The sequence below is a fragment of the Vespa crabro genome, chromosome 3, assembly GCF_910589235.1.
Source record: "Vespa crabro chromosome 3, iyVesCrab1.2, whole genome shotgun sequence".
NCBI classification, from domain to species: Eukaryota; Metazoa; Arthropoda; class Insecta; order Hymenoptera; family Vespidae; genus Vespa; species Vespa crabro.
Window position 1 is genome coordinate 12141277 of NC_060957.1, and position 19581 is coordinate 12160857.

Genomic DNA, 19581 nt, shown 5'->3' on the forward strand with positions numbered 1-19581 from the left:
CAATTCGTTAAATTGGCAACCTTTTATGGATATCATTTAATATATTAAAAACTTTTGTAAGTTAGTACCACTGGTTGCTAACATCTTGAAATTAAAAGGAGTATAAATAAAAATAGTGAATCTAAGTAATCTGAGGTTCATAAATGTAATTATTGTACACTGTTTCGTTATAAAAATTTAAGGATCCTTCGAAAAGATGTATTAATCATATTTTATTGGTAAGTGCTTTAAACTTATTTATTTTGTGATATTGCTGTAATAATATGGGAATATGAGTATTTGTTCTTGCAGTTTACAGTTAAATTTTTCTTCATCTTACATTATAAATATTTTAAAAAGAAACAGATATTATTTGCAACAACAATCACAGGCATAATCGGCAAAAATTTGATAATAATTGATATACAAGAACTTTGATTAACTACATAAATGGTGACACTTTGGACAATTTATAAAAGTTTAAATTATATAAATGCCAATAATATGAATGCATGTATCGTGAGATGGAATTCAATAATAATAACAATCCATTAAGATGTTTTGCAAGCTTAAAAGGGCAATGCAAAGAAAATAAAAATATGTTTTGAATCACAATAACAATTTTATAGCAAAATCATTATAAATGTATGAAGGTTACATGCAAAATGACATCAACAGTTTATCTTGGTAGCGGTGGTATTCTCCACCGTGCATTGATATTTATGTTAAAATTAGGATGGAAATCAAGATTTCGTCTACCTGTATTAATTGTTGTAGCTTTTGTTGCCTTGGATATTAGCATGCAACTGGAAATTGCATTAGAGCATGAAAATGGTACAGAACATCATGCCCATTTGTGATTCAGATTAATCTTCTTCATTTAAATTAATTGGATATTAAAGAATGATATGTCTCTCATATGTTTCGTATGATTATTATTTAGTTTATTATACTTTGTAATAATACTGTGTATTTTATATTGTTGAAAATATAAAGATATTTAAATTATAAATTAATTATATATTCAAAATAAAAAGGCATTCCAGTTTTAATTAACTAGATATATGATATTTAAAAATTCTATTCTAACAATTACTTTGTTTCCTCTATGACAAGTATGATTTTAAATGATTCAATTTATTTTTTATGATGAATAAAGAGAGAATAAATAATGTATAAATTAATTAACTATTATATCATACAAATATATAATATAATTATTGATAATTTTTATTATCTGTATACTTAAGAAATATATATATATATATCAATGTCCAATGAAATTACTAGAAAGTTTATATTGAATACATATTGATTATGTATTATGTACACCAAATTTGTAAATTTTAATTATCCATTATATCTATGCCAGACGTGCTATTTCTATTTACATGCTTGTAGGTAATTTATGTATGATACAGATAAAATTGACAAAGGAAGCTTTATAGAATATTATATCACATATAATAAGAATCAATTGATGTAGTCTACATTCAATTTTATATATATATAATGTATTCGATTGTTTATTATCAATTTTTAAGAAATAATACGCCGAATTAATTAATATTAAATAAGTTATAAATATAAGTATAATTGACACAAAGTTTAGTTTTATCAATATGTTAATATTATAAATATCATTACATCAATTTAATATTATTTATTTTTTGTTATATAATATAATTACAAACACAATGCAATATTATCTGTTTTTTTTTTTTTTTATTCAAATAATAATCATATATGCTATATTATCATATATACTATATATGAACCATATAAGTAGCTTATACTCCTTGTGTTCAAGAAATTTGTTATCCATAGGTTGGCAATATTGGTTAAATGTATATACAATTTGTAATATATTTAACCAATATTCCAACAAATATATTCATCGAAATTTAGATTTTTCTTAAAGGTTATTTAACAATAAAGTTGATATATTTAATGTATTGTTATTGTATCGTAAATCAAATTTGACGGGATAATTCAAAATTTGTTTTTTTTTTATAAGTTTAAATTATCTCACAGATGTTTTAATACGATCTCTGGATCTTACAAGATTTTTTTTTATTATTGCTTTTATATGCGAAAAATGTATATTAATATATTTTGAGATGTATACAATGTATGTGTTAATAGGTTAGAATTGTGTATATCGTGCAATATGATAGCGTGTAAGTACTATCGTCAGGGCAATTGTCGTTATGGACAATATTGTCAATTTGAACATTTTAACGCTTTTGGTGAGTAAAAAATTGCAATTTCTTTTTCAACTCATTTTCGATTATAAAATTAATTTTTTTTCTTTTTCTTTTTTTTATAGGAAATACCAACAATAAAAATAATATTACAGCGTAAGTGGTAGAAAAAAAAAACATTTTAATCTTATACTGTGTGTATATTTATTAATGAAAATTAATGTAATATTAGGGTTGTTGTTGCAAGTGAAGTACTTATTGCAGAGAGGGGTAATCAATGGTTATTATCATGTTTTGCCCCTTTCAAAGAGCGACCTCATATACCTGGCATGGAGGATGTGTCACCTGAAGAAGTTAGATGGGAAATGTATCAAGCACAAAAAAATGGTGTTGTTGAACAAGCAGTAAGTTTTAAATAAAATTAATTTACTGATTTATTACAAATCTCGTATTAGTTGTAATATATAATGTCATTTCTTTTTCATTTGAAGAAACTTCGTTATCAACAATTATGTGATGATATGAAAGCAAAACGTGATGCTTTAAAAAATCCTACGCAAGAAACTGTAGATATGTTAGTAAGTAATATTATTAATTATTTTATTTATAATTATATTAAAGTATTCATGAAGATTATGAATGTTTATAAAACTATATATTCTTATAAAAGATATAAGCTCATATATTTTTTTTTTGATTGGGCACATAATATTTATATAAACATTCATAGTCTAATCATACATTATAAACATTTATTAATTAAAAATATTTTTTCTTTTCTTTTTTTAAGAAAAAAATTTTAGGTGATGGTCATAATACTGAGACAACAAATAATACATCTAAATTTTCTTTTGCAACTTCACAAACCTTAATCTTAAATCTTCCAAATAGTACTACAACTACTAATGTGTTTGGTACTAAATCATTTCAACCAAGTCAAAATAACACATTTGGTAACAGTTTTGGTACTTCAAATAATCCATCTCCATTTGTAAGAACAAATAACTCAACATCATTATTTGGTGCTAGCTCAACTTTTGGCAACAATGCATTGACATTTCCTAATGTAACTAATTCAAATTCAGTATTTGGTAAAACTGGAAATACTTCTGTATTTGGTACTGGACAAAATAATCAAACATTTGGTACAGTTCCGCTACAGAATAATTCTATTTTTGGTGGTGCAGCATCACAAACAGTATTTGGTCAACCCAGCAATTTTGGTACTACCACTCAAACAACTAATGTTTTTGCCAGACCAAGTATATCACAGACAACAACATCGGTATTCGATAGTGGAGCAGTACCTTCTAATTCTTTATTTTATACGCCTCAATCAAATACATCCTTGTTTGGTGAAAATAAACCATCTACTACTGGTCCATTTGGGGAATCTTCCGCTATACAAACATCAAATTCTATTTTTGGATCAACTACATCGTCAGGAAATTTGTCTACTAATTCAACAAGTATTTTTGGACAGCCAACAACTACTACAGCATTTGGAAGTCCACTAGTATTTGGAGCAAATGGATCATTTCAAAATAATTCTACTCCATCAATTTTTGGAGGTCAAACATTTAACAAAGATGCACAAGTGCCTAGTGACAACATTTTTGGTAGATTTATTACATCATCGAATTTTGGTACTGCAAGTCAAGGAACTAATGTTTTTACAAAAACTACGAGTAATATAGGCCTCTTTGGAGTCCCTCAAAATGCTCAACCTATTATTCCAGAAACAAATGCAACTTCATTTGTCTCAACAGCAACTACAACTAGTATTCCTTTTGGTACAGTAAACTCACAAATTGATCCTAAGAATACATATGCCATTGCAAGACCATCATTTGGTATAACAAATACAAGTAGTCCATTAAGTAACACAGTTACTTCACCTACCATACAGTTTGGAGCAACAACAGGAACAAGCTTTAATGGTACCACAAACATATCATCTCCTTTTACTATACCTTCATTTGGAGGTTTTACTTCTTCCTTTATGCAAACAAACACAACAGTTACAACTACTACAACAAATCCATTTATATCACAACAAACTAATTCATCTTTCAATGGTGCTATTAAAAATCCAAATGGCACAGTAAATGAATTGCTTGTTACAAATCAACCCAACGAGAAATCGCTGTTTACATTTGCACAAAAAAATACTGCCATTGATGATACTATTTACTCTGAAGAAGTACATTTAACTGATGATGAAAAGGCTATGTATTTGGCAGACCAATTTGTAATTGGTAAAATACCACTAAAACCACCATGTGAAAGTATGAGGTAGTTGTAACTGTACATTTATAAATATATAAAGATGTGTATTATAAATATTTCTATAAAAAATAGTATCAATTTGTCATTACATTTTTATAAAATAACATAATTGTGCTAGTTCTTATAGATATTAATTATAATTTACTTTGACTAGAATAAAAATAAACAATTAAATAAATACAACTAATTATTGTGTATTATGTAATATCATGTAATATGTATAAAAATCATTTTATAAGATTTGTAATGTAATTTGCTTTAATAGTATCTTAAATAATAAATTTTATATATTGATATTTTTGGAATGGAAATAATTGTAATGATAAATAAATAACATTGAATAAATTGAAAATTTATATTTGTTATATAAAATAATCTTTATAGATATATATATAGCTTTTCTTATTTATGATGTTATTTCAACAGTAAATATATAAAAAGTAAAGGAAACAAATAAATATCGAATTTCTTCTGAATAATTTGTTAATTTAATTTTTCCCTATATTATTATTTACATATATACATTTGTACTTGATAAAATAACGTTGATTAATTAATACTAAACTATAAACATTATTATACATTTTTATAATGAATTACTCCTGATGGTGGTAATGGTGGTGGTGGAGGAGGTGGAGGAGCTGGACCAGTAGAAGCAGAACGAGACGTAACAGAAGTAACGTCGTTACTAAACTGCATAGTTTCTGAAACCTAAAAAGAAATTTTTTGCAATGTAGAATTAAGATTAAAATATATAAAATTAAATTTAAAAAAATTCATTTTTTTATACTTTATAAAAGTGTATTGAATACATAAAACATTTATTCCTTTTATTTTCATTTTGACTGTTAAACTTAAAAATTTGTTATAAAACATAGAAATATACTTATTACAAAATAAAATAATCATTACTGCTCTAACCTGAGGTAAGTGACATAAAGAATTTGTGTAATTTATTCGTTGTGCATAGGATACAGATCCATGATTAGATAATTGAGTTGGACCAGGTGGAATACCGCTTGTAGGTTTGTACCCAGTTATCTAGAAAGTAGAAAAATACATTTACCGGTTCTTATGCACATACTATTTCATATTAAAATAAATTATAATGTTAACTTACTTTGTCATTCATTTCAGGAAAAATTGTACTTAAATTAAAATTGGTAAGACTGGTTCCAGATGGGTGATGAGACATAGTCACTGAATTACTTGTGACGACTCGAACTCTGGGAATATTTGGATTTACAGAAAAACCAGCAGGTGTTATTGTAGGCACATTTTGATTACCAGCAACAGGTGGTGGTGGAGGTGGCAAACTATTTACAGCCTTTGTATACATGTTTGTTTGTGGATGATTTTGATAAAGAGAATTTGCATGTGGCAAAGGTGGTAAAAATGAATTTGATTGATGATAATCTTCTAGAGATGAATTCATATTAGCAAGAGGGAATTCAATATTTTGTATTGTCCCATCTATACCTTTTCTTTTTCCCTTTTTTGCAGTTGATGCATAGGAGCGTTTATCACAGTTTTGATGTTTTCCATAATTTTGATGTTTTTGTGGAGTTGCACTTGTAGATACATTAATTGTTGAAGTGGTAGAAGTAGATGCTGCTGTTGTTATTGCTGTATTTGGTAGCAGGAAAGCATTTACCTCCATATAATCCGTATTTTCATGCAATGGCATCATGTAACTGCTAGATGTATTTGGTATGCTAGTAATAAAAGTTGAAGTGGGATAGATATTAGCATTTGATGAATATGTATAAGAATTAAAATTCTGATTAACCATTTGCCCATATCCTGTATTGTCATCTGCATTTGAAAAATAGTTTAGTGGCATCACTGCATCAGTGGTTGGTAGACTACTTTGGAATTTATTTTGTGAATGACTAGAAACAAGCTTTATGGATGTGTGTTTATCTTGATGATTAGCATCATTGATATTAGAATTTGAACTAATTAATGCTTCTGCTGTATAATTACTTTTACAGTTTCTACTTCTCCAATAAGCATTATTTTGTTGATATTTTTGTTGATGTTGATAAACTTGCTCTGAGAATGTATGACTCGATGCTTTTTGTTCCTCGTGTCTTTGATGAAGTTGCTCATTTGTTGGAGTTTGTTTCCGAATATCTATTTGCCTTTTGTTATTACCTCTAGGACTTACATTATTTTTTCTTTGATGCTTTCTATTTGTTTGTTGCTGTTGTTGTTGTTGCTGTTGCTGCTGTTGTTGTTGTTGTTGTTGTTGTTGTTGCTGCTGCTGTTGTTGTTGTTGCTGCTGCTGCTGCTGTTGCTGCTGCTGCTGTTGCTGCTGCTGTTGATGATGATGAGGATGTTGATGTTGATGTGGATGATGATGGTGTAAATGGTAATGTTGTTGCTGTGTTTTTTCTGCCTTTTCTTGTTCTACTAACTGACTTACTGATAAAAAAGACGATCCTTGCGCTGAATGTGGAACACTTTGTGTACTCAAAACTGTGTGGAAATCTCGTCCAAGAACATTTTCTTCTTTATCTCTAATCAATTCTTTATTCTGTTCTATCAAAATTCTTGGTGGTACTTGTCCAAGTAAAAAGTTTTGTTTTTCCGAAACGTTCGTTCCTAGGTCCAAATCACTTACTAATGTTGATAATGTAGAAGAAACAGCATGTTGATCTATAGCTTTTATACTTTGTTGTCCAAGATTCTGTTCTACATTATGAACAGGATTTTTTGTCGGTGACCAGGGAAAGGGTTGCTCTTCTGAGTAAAATGCCTCGGTGGGTCTTTTTTGCTCACTTTGCAACATTGATAAATTGGAAAAACTATGTGCTGCAACATCATAATTATTGTAAAATTGATTTGGAGTGCTTTGATTATAAGATGGAGTTTGAGTAAAAAGATTATTTTGACAAAATTCCAATTCTTTACCAATTGGTGGAAAAATAATATCTGTGATACTTGTATTATGTTTAAATTCTGGTGTCATCATCCAATTTACCGGAGCTCTAATTGTATGTTGTTGTTGATTATTTTTTAATTTGTTGCTACTTTGTTGCTGCTGTCTGTGTTTGTTCACATCACTATTGTAAGTAGTACTTCCTTGTTGTAACGAAGGGACCTGAGTTTGATTTAAAAGTTGATATCTATGTTGACCATGTTGTTGTATTTTATCAACATATTTAAAATTAGCTCCAACATAAGTTTCAATAGAATACTTTAATTGCGTACTAATTTCTGGTACATCAAAATTAATATGTGAGTCATAGCTTGATATTGGATATGTTGATTTATCCTGTTTAGCAGTTAAGCTTTGATGATTTTTTTGTCCATGTTGTTGAGACGCTTGTTGTGTTTGCTCACTTATGCTGGAATATTCTGTTTGTATATAATCTGAATTTATTTCATATTTTGATTTACTTTTATTCTCAGTACTAAATTTATAATCATTATTATTTGATGTTTGAGTCTGATTTTGCAAACGATTTTGTTTTGTTGTTGATGATGATGCAGTAGATTGTACGTTTCTATTTTTTGAAGCATCTACAAAGGGTGGTTTTTGTGTATCTACATCTGATTTCATTCTTAATTTATCAATGCCACTCACATTTGGATGAGTTGAATAAGTATCAGTTGTTAAAACATCAGAAAAGCCTGAATTTTCTTTGTGCAAAGAGACATAATTATAATTTTCACAAATCGTTTTTCCGTCTGTATTATCATTCGGATGAGATCCCTGTTCAAATTGTGGATTATTATTACCACATCCACCAACTGGTGAAAATGTTGTCCATGAAAGGATACTGAAATTGGATGAATTATGAGCAACCGTTGTCATTGATTTTGTATGATTGTCTGTAATAGTACTCTGTTCATAATTCGATGTTGCAACAAAGGAAGGCATTTGCTGTTGAGTATAAAGCAATGTAGGTGTATCTTGAATAAGAGATTTACTTGTTATAGTATTGGTTGTATTGGTATTCACTTTTTTAATGTCTTTATTAGAAAAAGGAGTATAATTTGAGGAGTTATGTTTTTCTTGAAACATCGTAACAACATTTGGATTTACATCAGTTTGATCTGGTTGTGTACTTATTGACGATTTTACTCCATATGAAAATGTTTGTCCAAATGGATCAATATCGACTTTTTTCGTAGATACATAATTCGTATCACGTCTTTCATCAGAATGTTCTTGCTGTTTTGATCCTAAGACAGTATTTAATTTTGTACCTTGTTCTATGTTGTTATTGTTTTCATTATTAGAATCTTTATTTAATTTCGTATAATTTTGATTATGAGATGAACGCTCATTTTCATTTCCTGAAGAAAATGATATAGAATTTTTACATGGTAAATTTTTGGTCTGATCCTTGCAATATTCAGTATGAGAATGCTGATCCATATGATCTTTCTGATGAATGTCAAATGTCTGTTGTGAATTATGTGATACATCAATGCAATTTGATTCTTTTGTATGTGTATTATAAACAGATTGCATTCCCTGAGAAGAAAGAATTGGAGTTGATGGATCCTTTGTATGTGCTGGATAATTTTGTTGTAAATTTTGAGATGCTGTAGGAAGCGACTCATGAACTTCAGCATAATCAAGACGATGATTAGGTACTAATGTAGTATCAATGAGAGATTCTTTATTCTGAGCTACATAAGCTGCATGTTGACGTTCTTGTGAATCTTTGTCTTTTATTTGTGGTGTATAATCAGTTTGTAATGACACCAAGCTTGTAGATGATGAAGTAGTTGTGGTTGTAATATTATTGAGGCAAGAGGCAAGTGACATCTGGGATATATCACTCATGATATTTCGCGATGATCCGATGGTACCTGAATCTTCTGCTGTAGATGTATCCATAAAAGTAGATGTATTCTGTTGCAATGTTCTTTGGTTGCTATTTGCTATAGTTGGATAATTTGGCAAAAAACTTTGTGTATCAGAATACTGAACATTATTATAATCTGAAGTTCGTATGACAGGATTTCTGTCAATATTTTTATTTATTATTGAAGTGGCAGTGATATGTGCCTGAGATACCGTATTTTCAGTTGCAATAGATTCTGTATTATTTTGAAATACTGTAGTTGTCTGCTTCTGACAATCTTTATTTGTACAAGTAGTATTTGATGTAACCGGTGATGAATTTACATTAGAAAATGTAGAAGATGCATGAGAAAAAGAATTTGTTAAATCTGTCGATTTTTCTAAAACTGGTGGTAATGTAGATTGTATCATTTTATATGGCTCTTTAAGTGTTTCCTCGCTTACAATCTTTGGTACAGCTCTTGTTGTTGATGTACAGACAATAGGAAGCATGATTTCCGAATGAATATTCACACTTGTAGACGTAACAATATCTTTTTTGTTCTCACATGTTGGTTTCAAACATTTCTCAGTCACTGTTTCAAACATTGGAGATGTTGATACTCTAACTTTGAAACTATTTGGTTCCATACTACCAATTTGTAAAAGCATAGGTGGTGTTTGACTATGATATTTAAAATCTTCTTTCATCTCTTCATCAAGAACTTCAGTTTTTCCATTTAAAGATGACACTAATGGAAATGCCATTAAGAAAGCTGCTGTAGGTGATATTGACTCTGTATTATGTGAATTAGAAGGTACTTGCAGAGAAGCAAATATATCATTTGATAAATCAGAATGAAGTGCTTCTGTTCTACTATTAATTGGAATGAAACTATTATCTGCATTGTATGGTAAACATTTGGATATATCTTCTTTTGATGATCTAACCAATTTTATATCATCATTCTGAATATTTACAGAATTTAATGAAGTTGATGTTGTTATTGCTGATGTTTGTATAATGGCTGTACTTGCTTCAGGTTTCATCGCTGTGGTTGTATTTGTATCCAAATTTAAAATAATCTTATTACTTTCTAAATTTACTGTTCCTTCTAACATTTCAGGGCCTTTAGCATTTACACGTAAAAGACTATCGAATTGTGTACCTAAGTTACATACTTCTTTTATTCTTTCCGATTCTACTGCACTTTGTACTGTTTCAGCAACTTCAGGTAAGGTTGATTTTGTATTTGAAGATTCTTTAGTATTGACAATTTTTTCTACTTCGTTGTCTACAGGAATATCATATCCAGTTGTAGGTGAAGTTGACATCATTGCATCATTTGTTCCATTTAATTCAGAAGAAGTATTGCTTGGGGAACCTTGTGGCGATATAATTTTATTTTGTACAGGTTTCTCTTCATTATGTGAATAATTCGAATTCATATTAACTATTGGTTCAGAAGAATCAGGAATATTTTCAATGGCTGTGTTATTAGGTGATAATGAATTTGAATTTGTAATATTTGATTCTGTAATAATTTCACCATGTTTTATTACAGGTGTATGATCTTTTTCTTGGATCTCATTTGAATTTTCTCCAATTTTTTCTATGACATGCTTCAAGCTTTCAATAGATTTGCATGTCGCTGTAAAATTCGTAATAGTCGAACTAGATACCGTTATAGTATCTATATCATCTCCTTTTCGCTTTTTGTCTTCAGGTTCATCAGAAGATATATTTTCAATGCTTAAACATCGTTTATATGGTATTTTTTCACTAGACACATTATCACTAAAACACTGTGTGCTTTTTTCTTTAACAATTTTTTCTGTTGTTGTTTCTTCTGTAAGTGGTGTATTTTTAATGCTTTTGACATTATTTTTATTAATTTTAGACTTTCCTTCAGATTCTTTACGGTTAGAGCTTTCTTTATATTTATCTACTTTCTCTTTATGAATTGCTGGAATAGGAACTTTATAAGTCATAGTTGTTTTAGTAACTTCTTTTCCTTTTGGTAAAATACCTTTATGACCACCTATTCGTGTAGAATTAATTATATTTTTTACATTAGACGCCCAATTTTGCGAATCTACAACCAAATTTGATCTAATGTTCGACATTGTATTTAAAGTAACCTTCTGCATGGTATTTATTACACCTTGCTTTCGAATAGAAACAACAGAATTTTGTACGTGATTTGTTAAAGGCTGCATGACAATCATTTGACTTTGTTGAGCATTACTAAGAATTATCGGATTTACTGATTGTGGTTGTGTATTGACTATAATATTAGATGTTAAAGAAGTCATGGGTGTTACTAAGGGTACCAATTTTCCACCTGATAAAATTAAAGTATTTGGTGTTAAATTTGTTACAGAATTATTTATACATATAGATGAAGGCTTCTTAGTATCTTTTATTTTGAATTTCTTTTTAATTTTTTTCCGGTTTTCTATTTTTCGTATAGCTGTAAAGAGATATATTATTTTATTATAAAATAAAAATGATTGAAAATTATATACACACAAATATCATTACCATTTTTTATAGTCTGTCTGTTGTTTCCAAAACTTTTGGAAATTTCACCTAGATTATAAAAATTACTTATAAAAATGTCTTTATATCGAAATTAATTTATTTAATATTATAAAAAATTACCTTTTTCAATTTGAACATTATTCTCTCTGCATTCAATTTGTGAATCATTGCCTAAATTATTTGAATCATTATCTTTATTATTCACACAATTCAAACGATTTTCCTGATTTTCAATAGAGGAATTTTTAGAAATATTGGATTCATCCAAAACTTTTTTCGAAGATGTTTGGGATGGAGATTTCTTATTTAAAGGCACTTTACTGTCTGCAGATTTTTCTTTCTTTTTCTCAGAAGTTTTTTCTAAAAAATAGAGATTTTCTAAGATTCTAAATAAAATATAATAAAAAAAAAATAATAATAATAATAATAATAATTCATACGTTATGTACCTTTTGTAAAATATTTTTCTACATCTTCTACATTAATCTTGTTCGACCATTTTAATGGAGATATCCTTTCTAAAGCTGGTTCTGCAGGTACAGATATTCCAGCTTCTTGAAGCAAAGTTGAAAGTAATTGTGTTCGTGAAAATAGTAGCGTTACAAGTTTTTTCAAACGTGCTAGTTCTTCTTCTATAGAAAAAATGAAAGATAATATTTATTTTTAACTTGACAACATTTTTATACGATAGTATTACAATTATATTTATACATACTGTGAGCTTCTGATGCATGAGCAAAGAATAATTCTTCTGTACGAACATGAAGATCTTTGATATATTTTGATGCATGTATCAATATATCAACTTTGTTGCGCTTGCGACCTTCTTGATGTGGAGGTAAGAGATCTGCTAAGGTCTTGAAATATGTATTCATTCGTTTTCGTCTGTCTCGCTCCCATGTTTTAGCTTTGCTAAAACAATTATTAATCTGAAGAACAACTTTGTTATGACTATCAATAAAAATTAATTTTTAAATTCTTGTAAATCATTAACACATAATTTCAATGTTCATTACTAATTTATAACGTCGTCAATTTTTCCATATAATTTCCTGCGAGACAAGAAACTTTTTTTTGATATATAGAATGGTTAGATCGAAACTTGACAGAAACTTACGTGTTTTCTTTTCGAGGCATAATTTATCTTCTTGACATCGTTTAATAAAAATGACGCACCTTGGGAAGCGTCAAAATATCACTTATTATCCACATTATGACTTCAAATAAATTTATTTTGAAACTTCGACATCTCGATACTTGAGCTGGCCCCAGATGGGCTCCAACCGGTTTTACATTCTACTCCATTCTTTTGACCGTAAGATCCAAGATTTCAGATCGAAGTTTCAGATGGCAGCACGGTTTACAAATGTGGCGACATCTGATAGATATAAAATGTACATACGTAAAATATAACAAAAATTATAGGTTTACAACGCTACTAGTAAAAGGGTGGGGCGTAACTAAAATAGACTAAAATTTCTGTTTGTATGAATTAGTACGACTGTGGTTACTCTCTCTTATTCGTAAAATTGTATTATTAGTTGCAATTTTATAAAAACAGTTTTAATATATTAAGAGTTATAAAAATGTGTACAATTAAGTTGTAAAAGATACATTTGTGTTCACTGAAGAATTAATTATGAGCATAGTTTTTTCTAGTACGGATGGTTGGATTATTTCCCATTTAGAATATCTTAATAATGTTTATAAAAGTGTTACCACAAAAACTGGATTGCATTCTCTGACATTTAATAATATGTTGTTTGAAATTAATTCGCAATATTTGAGACAAAATCAGATAGCTCGTTCTATGCAAGATGAAACAAATCCTTTGCCAAATAAAACTAGGAAACGAAAACGAAATAAACTTCTTCCGCAGGACCATTTAGACGAAGTAGATTAAAATTATTTTAATATAAGAAAAAACATTATTTGTAAGAGATGATTGCTATTTATTATCTTTTAATTAAAGGAGATATGTTTTTTTATAGATAAGTTTTATCCAGCAAGCATTCAACAAATTGATATCCTCTGCCAAATTAAATGGATTATTCTGTGATAATATTCTAATTGATAATAATGAAGCAGCACGTTCGACATCAGAGAAAGTTTACTCTGACACTTTTCATCAAAGATTAGAAAACTTACACGGTTATAATAATTCTGATGTAGCCATTATATGGGAGGCACAGTATAAGAAATATGTATTTCCAAAAAAGTGTAGCTTTTATTGTTATGATGTAAGAAACATGATGCAGAAGATGGAGCTGAATAATCAGTATGATTTTGTGCTATTGGATCCTCCATGGTGGAACAAGTCCATAAGAAGAAAAAAGAGCAAATCTGTAGAAGCTAGGTGATCTTGTATGGTTCAGTATAAACCAGTAAAAAAAAGAAATATCTCAGCACTTTTAATGAGAACAAGCAATTTATATACTAGTATATATATTTATCCTGTTCTCAGTTTTATGAACAGATCGGTAAATAAGATTTTAGATGCAACTATTCATCGTAAAAATCACTGTTGAGCATTGATCGTGTACTATTCGTATATTGTATAAATGTTTTTTTATTATAGCAATAATTTAACATCCTTTATAATATCTTATAACTTGCCAAAATTTTATTTAACGTCTTTATAACAGCTACCAAATGATGTACAATGAAGAATTAGTCAAGATACCAGTTGGAAAATTATTATGTTCAAGCGGTATTGTAGCAATTTGGTGTACTAATGCGCCAAGTCATTTACATAGTATTTTTAATGAAATATTTCCTTCATGGGGAGTTACATACAAAGCAAAATGGTATTGGGTCAAAGTAAGTTTAATGCTAGTTTCACAATATGAAACTAAACATATTTATTTAATATTTCAATAAGCAAGAAAATATTAAAATTTCAAAAAATTCCAGGTAACTCAAATGGGTAATACAATTTGTAATTTTACTTCTACACCTGGAAAGCAGCCTTATGAGTTAATAATATTAGGATGTGCATCTGATGTTAATGTTAATATTCCTGATAGTAAGTTAATTATCAGTGTACCAAGTGCTGTACATTCGCATAAACCACCTCTTATAGGTGAGTACTATGATATATTTAAAATATAAATGTTTTATAAAATAATTTATATTGTGCTAATATTTTAGAAGTTATAAAAGAATATTTGCCTAGCGAACCAAAGTGTTTAGAAATGTTTGCTAGATATTTATTGCCTGGATGGACAAGTTGGGGATTAGAAGTGTTAAAATTTCAAGATCTGTCTCTATATACAATTTTAGAACATGTTAAAAATAATAAAGATGCCACAGAAAGTGTGGACTGAAGTAGTTGACAGTTATAACAAAATGTATTAACTGTAATTATTATTGTAACTACTAGCTATTTATGCAATTAAACAAATGTGATATAAACTTTTATTATATATAAATTATTTATTTCTGAATTATGGCTATTCATCATCCTTGATTTTATAACGGTTTTCGCCAACGATTTAGACGTCTTTCTAAGCCGATTTTGATGAATAAGATCTCATTTTAAAGATGGCTAAACATGACTTTTTCAAATTTGTGAAAAAGCTTTATAATATTATAGTACGTTCACCTAAACATTACATAACTCGAAAAACGGTTTAAATGTAAAATAATTGTAATTTCATATTTCAATACAGTTAAATTTCGCATTCGAAGTCTTTTGCATTCCGACGCATAAACATCGAAGCTCTCTCTTTCTAAACGTGAAAACTTAAAACTTAATGTTTTCGCTAATTTTATACTTATTTAAACAATATAAAGTACGCAGAATTAAATAAACTAATATTTAAATAATACTACACAGTCTAATTTTGGATAAAATTGGACTTGTAACTTGTCATAAACGAATGATCATGCTCAATAATGGTGATTGAAACTTGCAATGTTGTAACAGTCGAGCTATGCGCAAATTGGTTCCCGAATATATGGTAACGCTCAGGTCTACAATTTTAGCGTTTGAAATCTGAATTCTCGTGTAGCAAGATTCATCCCGTTGCTTTACTTTGCTATTTATATAATAGCAATAGTAATAATAGTATAAAAGAGTAGTCACCGTTAAAGCCCATGGATCTTCACATGCAGCAACCTCCTCGTGGTGAGATCTGGATCGATATTACTTGCGATATATCGAGACTTATACAACGCAAGTACTATCGAACGAATGGCTGCATATTTCAATAAGTTCCAAAAATCTTATCTCTCTAATTCTAACTAAACATAAAAGTATTTATATTTTGTATTGCTAATCATACTTCAGTAGATGATTATTGTAGATTAAATAATATTTTAAAATAATTTTTTAGAGAAATGCATTAAAAAATTATAACTTTTTTTATTATTCTTATTTGTTCTTATTTATTGTCATTTATTTTTACTTATTCTTATTGATTTTCATTTATTCTTATATATTTTTATTCACGTCATTCAGATTAAATATCATATTTTCTATTCTTAGTTATATCTGTTATTATTTTTACACATTTTAGAATTCCAAATATACATGAGTAATTCTCTTTCTACTATTGTTGCTATTATCTTTTATACATATGTTATATTTTATTTGTTATATATTTCAACGGAGATAATGATACTTATATAGAACTAATGACTACTTATATAAGTTATTAATTATTTATATAAGTTTAATAAGAAACAAACAATATAAAGTTTGTACAATTAACACTTTTCAATTATTTTATCTTCAGAGAAGTATAATCTGGCATATGGTTTTTCTTGCTTTTGTCAGATGTATTACTATTTTTAATACATACAAAAATTTTTGTTATACACTAATTCGATTGTTAGGTTACTCATAAGAGAGGTATAACCTAACAAGCTTATACACAATACAATAGTGAAATAGTGGAGGACAGTATTTCCCTATTGCTCTTTTAGTTAATTTCTTATCTATACCTGTCATTGAAGTCACATATCCTACGGCGTAAGGTGAAGAACAGCCGCATATAAATCATATGTTTATGTAGTATTATTTACATGATTATGAATGCCATTTTTTATTGGCGCACGATATCCATACGGATTCATTGTTTGCCACCTCCAAAAATCTTCACCTTTATTAAAATATATTATTAAATATATGTTTTTCATTATACACAATGTAATTGATATACATATACATATATACACACACACACATATATATATATAAAACTTACACATTCGTTCAACATTATATTTAGTTTTCCATCCAAGTTCCTTCTCTGCTAAATCTGTATTAGCAAACATCGAGACGATATCGCCTTCTCTCCTATCTTTTATAACATATGGAACAGTTGCACCTGTCACTTTTTCAAATGTTTTTATTAATTCAAGAACAGATACTCCTTGTCCAGTACCTAAATTGTAAATTTTTAGTTTGACATGCTGTTTATGTAAAGCATTTAAAGCAGCTACATGACCAGATGCCAAATCCATGACATGAATATAATCTCGAATTCCTGAAAACAAATAATCAAGAAATAATTAAATTTTTTCAATCAATATTAAAAATAATTAGCTTATATTGTACCTGTTCCATCCTTTGTAGGATAATCACCACCAAAGATAATGAGTTCAGGTTTATGACTTAATGCAACTTGTGCGATATATGGCATTAAATTTGTAAATGGTTTTGTTGGATCTTCTCCTATTAATCCACTAGGATGAGCACCTACTGGGTTGAAGTATCTTAAAGAGATTATATTCCAACTCTGTCAAATGAAAGTAATATTTTATTCTAAAAAATTTATAATATTATAAATAGTTTTTCTTCTGATGATAGATACATATTATAATCATACCTTTTCAGCTCTTGATATATCTTTGAGCATCTCTTCGATAAAATACTTAGTACGACCATATACATTAGTTATATTTCCTGTAGGATGTTCTTCAGTTATTGGTAATTCATTTGGTTCTCCATATACTGTACAAGAACTACTAAAAACTAATTGAAAACAACCAGCAGCTTTCATTACCTAAAAGTATTAAATAATTTTATAATAAACTAAATCTCATAGTTATCCTATATAATAATAAAATATTCTTACTTCTAGTAAATTAATGGCACCAATAATATTATTCTTATAATAATGAAGTGGAACTTGCATAGATTCTCCCACTGCTTTTATAGCCGCAAAATGAATGACACAATCTATTTTATGCTTAAAAATATTATAAAAATTAATAAAAATACTATATTAATAAATAGAACTTTACATTGATAACACTTACCTTATTAAATACTTCTTCAAGATTATTTTTATTAATTAGGTCACAATTATAAAATATAACTTTCTTTCCAGTTATTTTTTCAACTCTTTTAAGAGCTGCAGATTCCCCTTTACCTTCTACAACGCTATTTGCAAAATTGTCTATAGCTACTACATCATATCCACATTCTAAAAGTTCTACAATACAATGACTACCAATATAACCAGCACCTCCAGTTACAAAAATTGTTCTCCAATTTTCAGTCATAGCTGTAATAATATAGAAAAAAAAATTAATTTATAACAATTTATAATTAAATGATTATATTGAATCAAAAAATAAATGTTTTAACGATATATGAATACTTCAAGGTCAATCATGCAAATCTACACGTAATCTACGCAAATCTACGCGGGCAATCACCTTCGGAAACGAGCATATTGAAAGTTCAAGGTTATCGAAACGCGTAATAGATCATTCTAAGAATGATCAAACAAGTGGACACTTAAATTTTAATAGAATTAGTATAATATAGTTTTTTTCTTAACATTTATAAAAATAATTTAGATTGTTAGATGTTTTTATCGATTTAATTAACAACAATTAGAAGTTATTTTTAATAAAATTATTATAATAATAATAAAAGAACATCTATGAAATTTAAAAAAATTTTTTAATCGTTTCAGATCTTTCAATGATCTACTGCGCATTCGTATCTTTAAATATAACGGTATTCCTTGAAATATTATATTTCACTTTTTTATTATTATAATTAATTATTATGTGATATTATGTGACATTATAGCAGAATTAAATCTTTATTTAGATGTTACTACAATAACTTTGACATTCTCTGTTAAAATAATAAGAAATAAACGACTATGTTAATCTAATTTCAATCAATTCACACATTAAATTTATTTTAATTAATATAAATATAATATTGTTTAGAAAATTTATTTAATAGTCTTTACGAATTGATCTAGATTACACTTTGATTTTTTTATCGATTAAAATATAATTTTTAAATATTTGTAGAATAATCGATGATTTATAAAATTTATATAAATACTTTAATACAATTTTGTTCTTATTAAAAATGTTTTTAACAAGATTTAATGGTTTTACCTTTAGGAATAATTTGTTATTTGTTCACTAAATTTGATATTTTAATTGATTAAAAGAGGCCGAAGAATCGAAGGATGCACTCACGTTTGTGTAATGACTGAATATATTTCCAGTTACGTCTACCTTCTTCAAGAACGCAGAATTTAGTATAGTCTGAAACTAAGAACCGTCTCTCCTCCACGATCACAAGAAATCGCATACTATACCTATTTTCATACACTCTCACTCTTCCATCCATACAATGTGTTATAACAGGTTCTTCCTTTCACAACCTTCCTAATGCCGTTCTTACGAAAGATACTTCAAACACGAAACAAAAAAAAAATTACTATTATTATTTATCGTTATTTATTTATCGTTTATGAAATATATAATTTTTATGAAAC

The 19581-nt window shown here is 28.0% G+C and overlaps 4 protein-coding genes and 1 long non-coding RNA gene across 8 annotated transcripts; 3 read left to right on the forward strand and 2 right to left on the reverse strand.

Moving 5' to 3' along the window:
* Positions 1-82: 82 nt before the first annotated feature.
* On the forward strand, positions 83-4783 carry LOC124423201 (nucleoporin-like protein amo1). 2 transcript variants are annotated; one of them, XM_046960708.1, is made up of 6 exons: positions 83-218; positions 2125-2228; positions 2309-2339; positions 2416-2587; positions 2675-2761; positions 2974-4783. In XM_046960708.1, exons 2-6 carry the CDS (start codon positions 2150-2152, stop codon positions 4480-4482), a joined length of 1878 nt encoding a protein of 625 aa, XP_046816664.1. In that variant the 5' UTR covers positions 83-218; positions 2125-2149; the 3' UTR covers positions 4483-4783. The 2 variants fall into 2 exon arrangements, with proteins under 2 accessions (XP_046816664.1, XP_046816663.1); XM_046960707.1 differs by lacking the exon at positions 83-218 and adding an exon at positions 1681-1900.
* A 204-nt stretch (positions 4784-4987) lies between these two features.
* Positions 4988-16125, reverse strand: LOC124423176 (putative uncharacterized protein DDB_G0282133). 3 transcript variants are annotated; one of them, XM_046960666.1, is made up of 9 exons: positions 15909-16125; positions 12939-13199; positions 12537-12728; positions 12271-12453; positions 11942-12181; positions 11822-11869; positions 5593-11750; positions 5394-5513; positions 4988-5183 (listed from the first exon to the last, which is right to left on the reverse strand). In XM_046960666.1, the coding sequence occupies exons 3-9, from the start codon at positions 12694-12696 to the stop codon at positions 5049-5051; spliced, it is 7044 nt and encodes a 2347-aa protein (XP_046816622.1). In that variant the 5' UTR covers positions 12697-12728; positions 12939-13199; positions 15909-16125; the 3' UTR covers positions 4988-5048. The 3 variants fall into 3 exon arrangements, with proteins under 3 accessions (XP_046816622.1, XP_046816620.1, XP_046816621.1); XM_046960664.1 differs by having other exon boundaries at positions 12537-12733; XM_046960665.1 differs by having other exon boundaries at positions 12537-12750.
* On the forward strand, positions 13244-15235 carry LOC124423181 (N(6)-adenine-specific methyltransferase METTL4). Its single transcript, XM_046960671.1, has 5 exons — positions 13244-13715; positions 13813-14177; positions 14467-14641; positions 14735-14903; positions 14972-15235. Exons 1-5 carry the CDS (start codon positions 13461-13463, stop codon positions 15145-15147), a joined length of 1140 nt encoding a protein of 379 aa, XP_046816627.1. The 5' UTR covers positions 13244-13460; the 3' UTR covers positions 15148-15235.
* Positions 16126-16259: 134 nt separating the features above from the next.
* On the reverse strand, positions 16260-19570 carry LOC124423180 (UDP-glucose 4-epimerase-like). Its single transcript, XM_046960669.1, has 6 exons — positions 19280-19570; positions 18089-18336; positions 17905-18018; positions 17656-17832; positions 17385-17565; positions 16260-17313 (listed from the first exon to the last, which is right to left on the reverse strand). The coding sequence occupies exons 1-6, from the start codon at positions 19431-19433 to the stop codon at positions 16832-16834; spliced, it is 1356 nt and encodes a 451-aa protein (XP_046816625.1). The 5' UTR covers positions 19434-19570; the 3' UTR covers positions 16260-16831.
* LOC124423184 lies at positions 17465-18067 on the forward strand. Its single transcript, XR_006942023.1, has 2 exons — positions 17465-17578; positions 17664-18067. It is a non-coding gene; the product is annotated as an uncharacterized LOC124423184 (long non-coding RNA).
* Positions 19571-19581: the final 11 nt, after the last annotated feature.

Excerpts from the sequence above, each read along its gene's own strand:
- LOC124423201 (XM_046960708.1), top strand. The coding sequence starts at position 2,150 with ATGATAGCGTGTAAGTACTATCGTCAGGGCAATTGTCGTTATGGACAA. Across the intron at positions 2,340-2,415 it reads AATAAAAATAATATTACAGC|GGTTGTTGTTGCAAGTGAAG; the intron begins GTAAGTGGTAGA and ends ATGTAATATTAG. Across the intron at positions 2,762-2,973 it reads AAGAAACTGTAGATATGTTA|AAAAAAATTTTAGGTGATGG; the intron begins GTAAGTAATATT and ends TCTTTTTTTAAG.
- LOC124423176 (XM_046960664.1), bottom strand. The coding sequence starts at position 12,958 with ATGCCTCGAAAAGAAAACAC. Across the intron at positions 12,734-12,938 it reads ATGCCTCGAAAAGAAAACAC|CAAAGCTAAAACATGGGAGC; the intron begins GTAAGTTTCTGT and ends TAATTGTTTTAG. Across the intron at positions 11,870-11,941 it reads TAATGTTCAAATTGAAAAAG|GTGAAATTTCCAAAAGTTTT; the intron begins GTAATTTTTTAT and ends TTTATAATCTAG.
- LOC124423181 (XM_046960671.1), top strand. The coding sequence starts at position 13,461 with ATGAGCATAGTTTTTTCTAGTACGGATGGTTGGATTATTTCCCATTTA. Across the intron at positions 14,178-14,466 it reads AGCAAATCTGTAGAAGCTAG|CTACCAAATGATGTACAATG; the intron begins GTGATCTTGTAT and ends TCTTTATAACAG. Across the intron at positions 14,642-14,734 it reads CAAAATGGTATTGGGTCAAA|GTAACTCAAATGGGTAATAC; the intron begins GTAAGTTTAATG and ends AAAAAATTCCAG.
- LOC124423180 (XM_046960669.1), bottom strand. The coding sequence starts at position 19,433 with ATGGATGGAAGAGTGAGAGTGTATGAAAATAGGTATAGTATGCGATTT. Across the intron at positions 17,833-17,904 it reads GTGCCATTAATTTACTAGAA|GTAATGAAAGCTGCTGGTTG; the intron begins GTAAGAATATTT and ends TAATACTTTTAG. Across the intron at positions 17,314-17,384 it reads TCCTACAAAGGATGGAACAG|GAATTCGAGATTATATTCAT; the intron begins GTACAATATAAG and ends ATTTGTTTTCAG.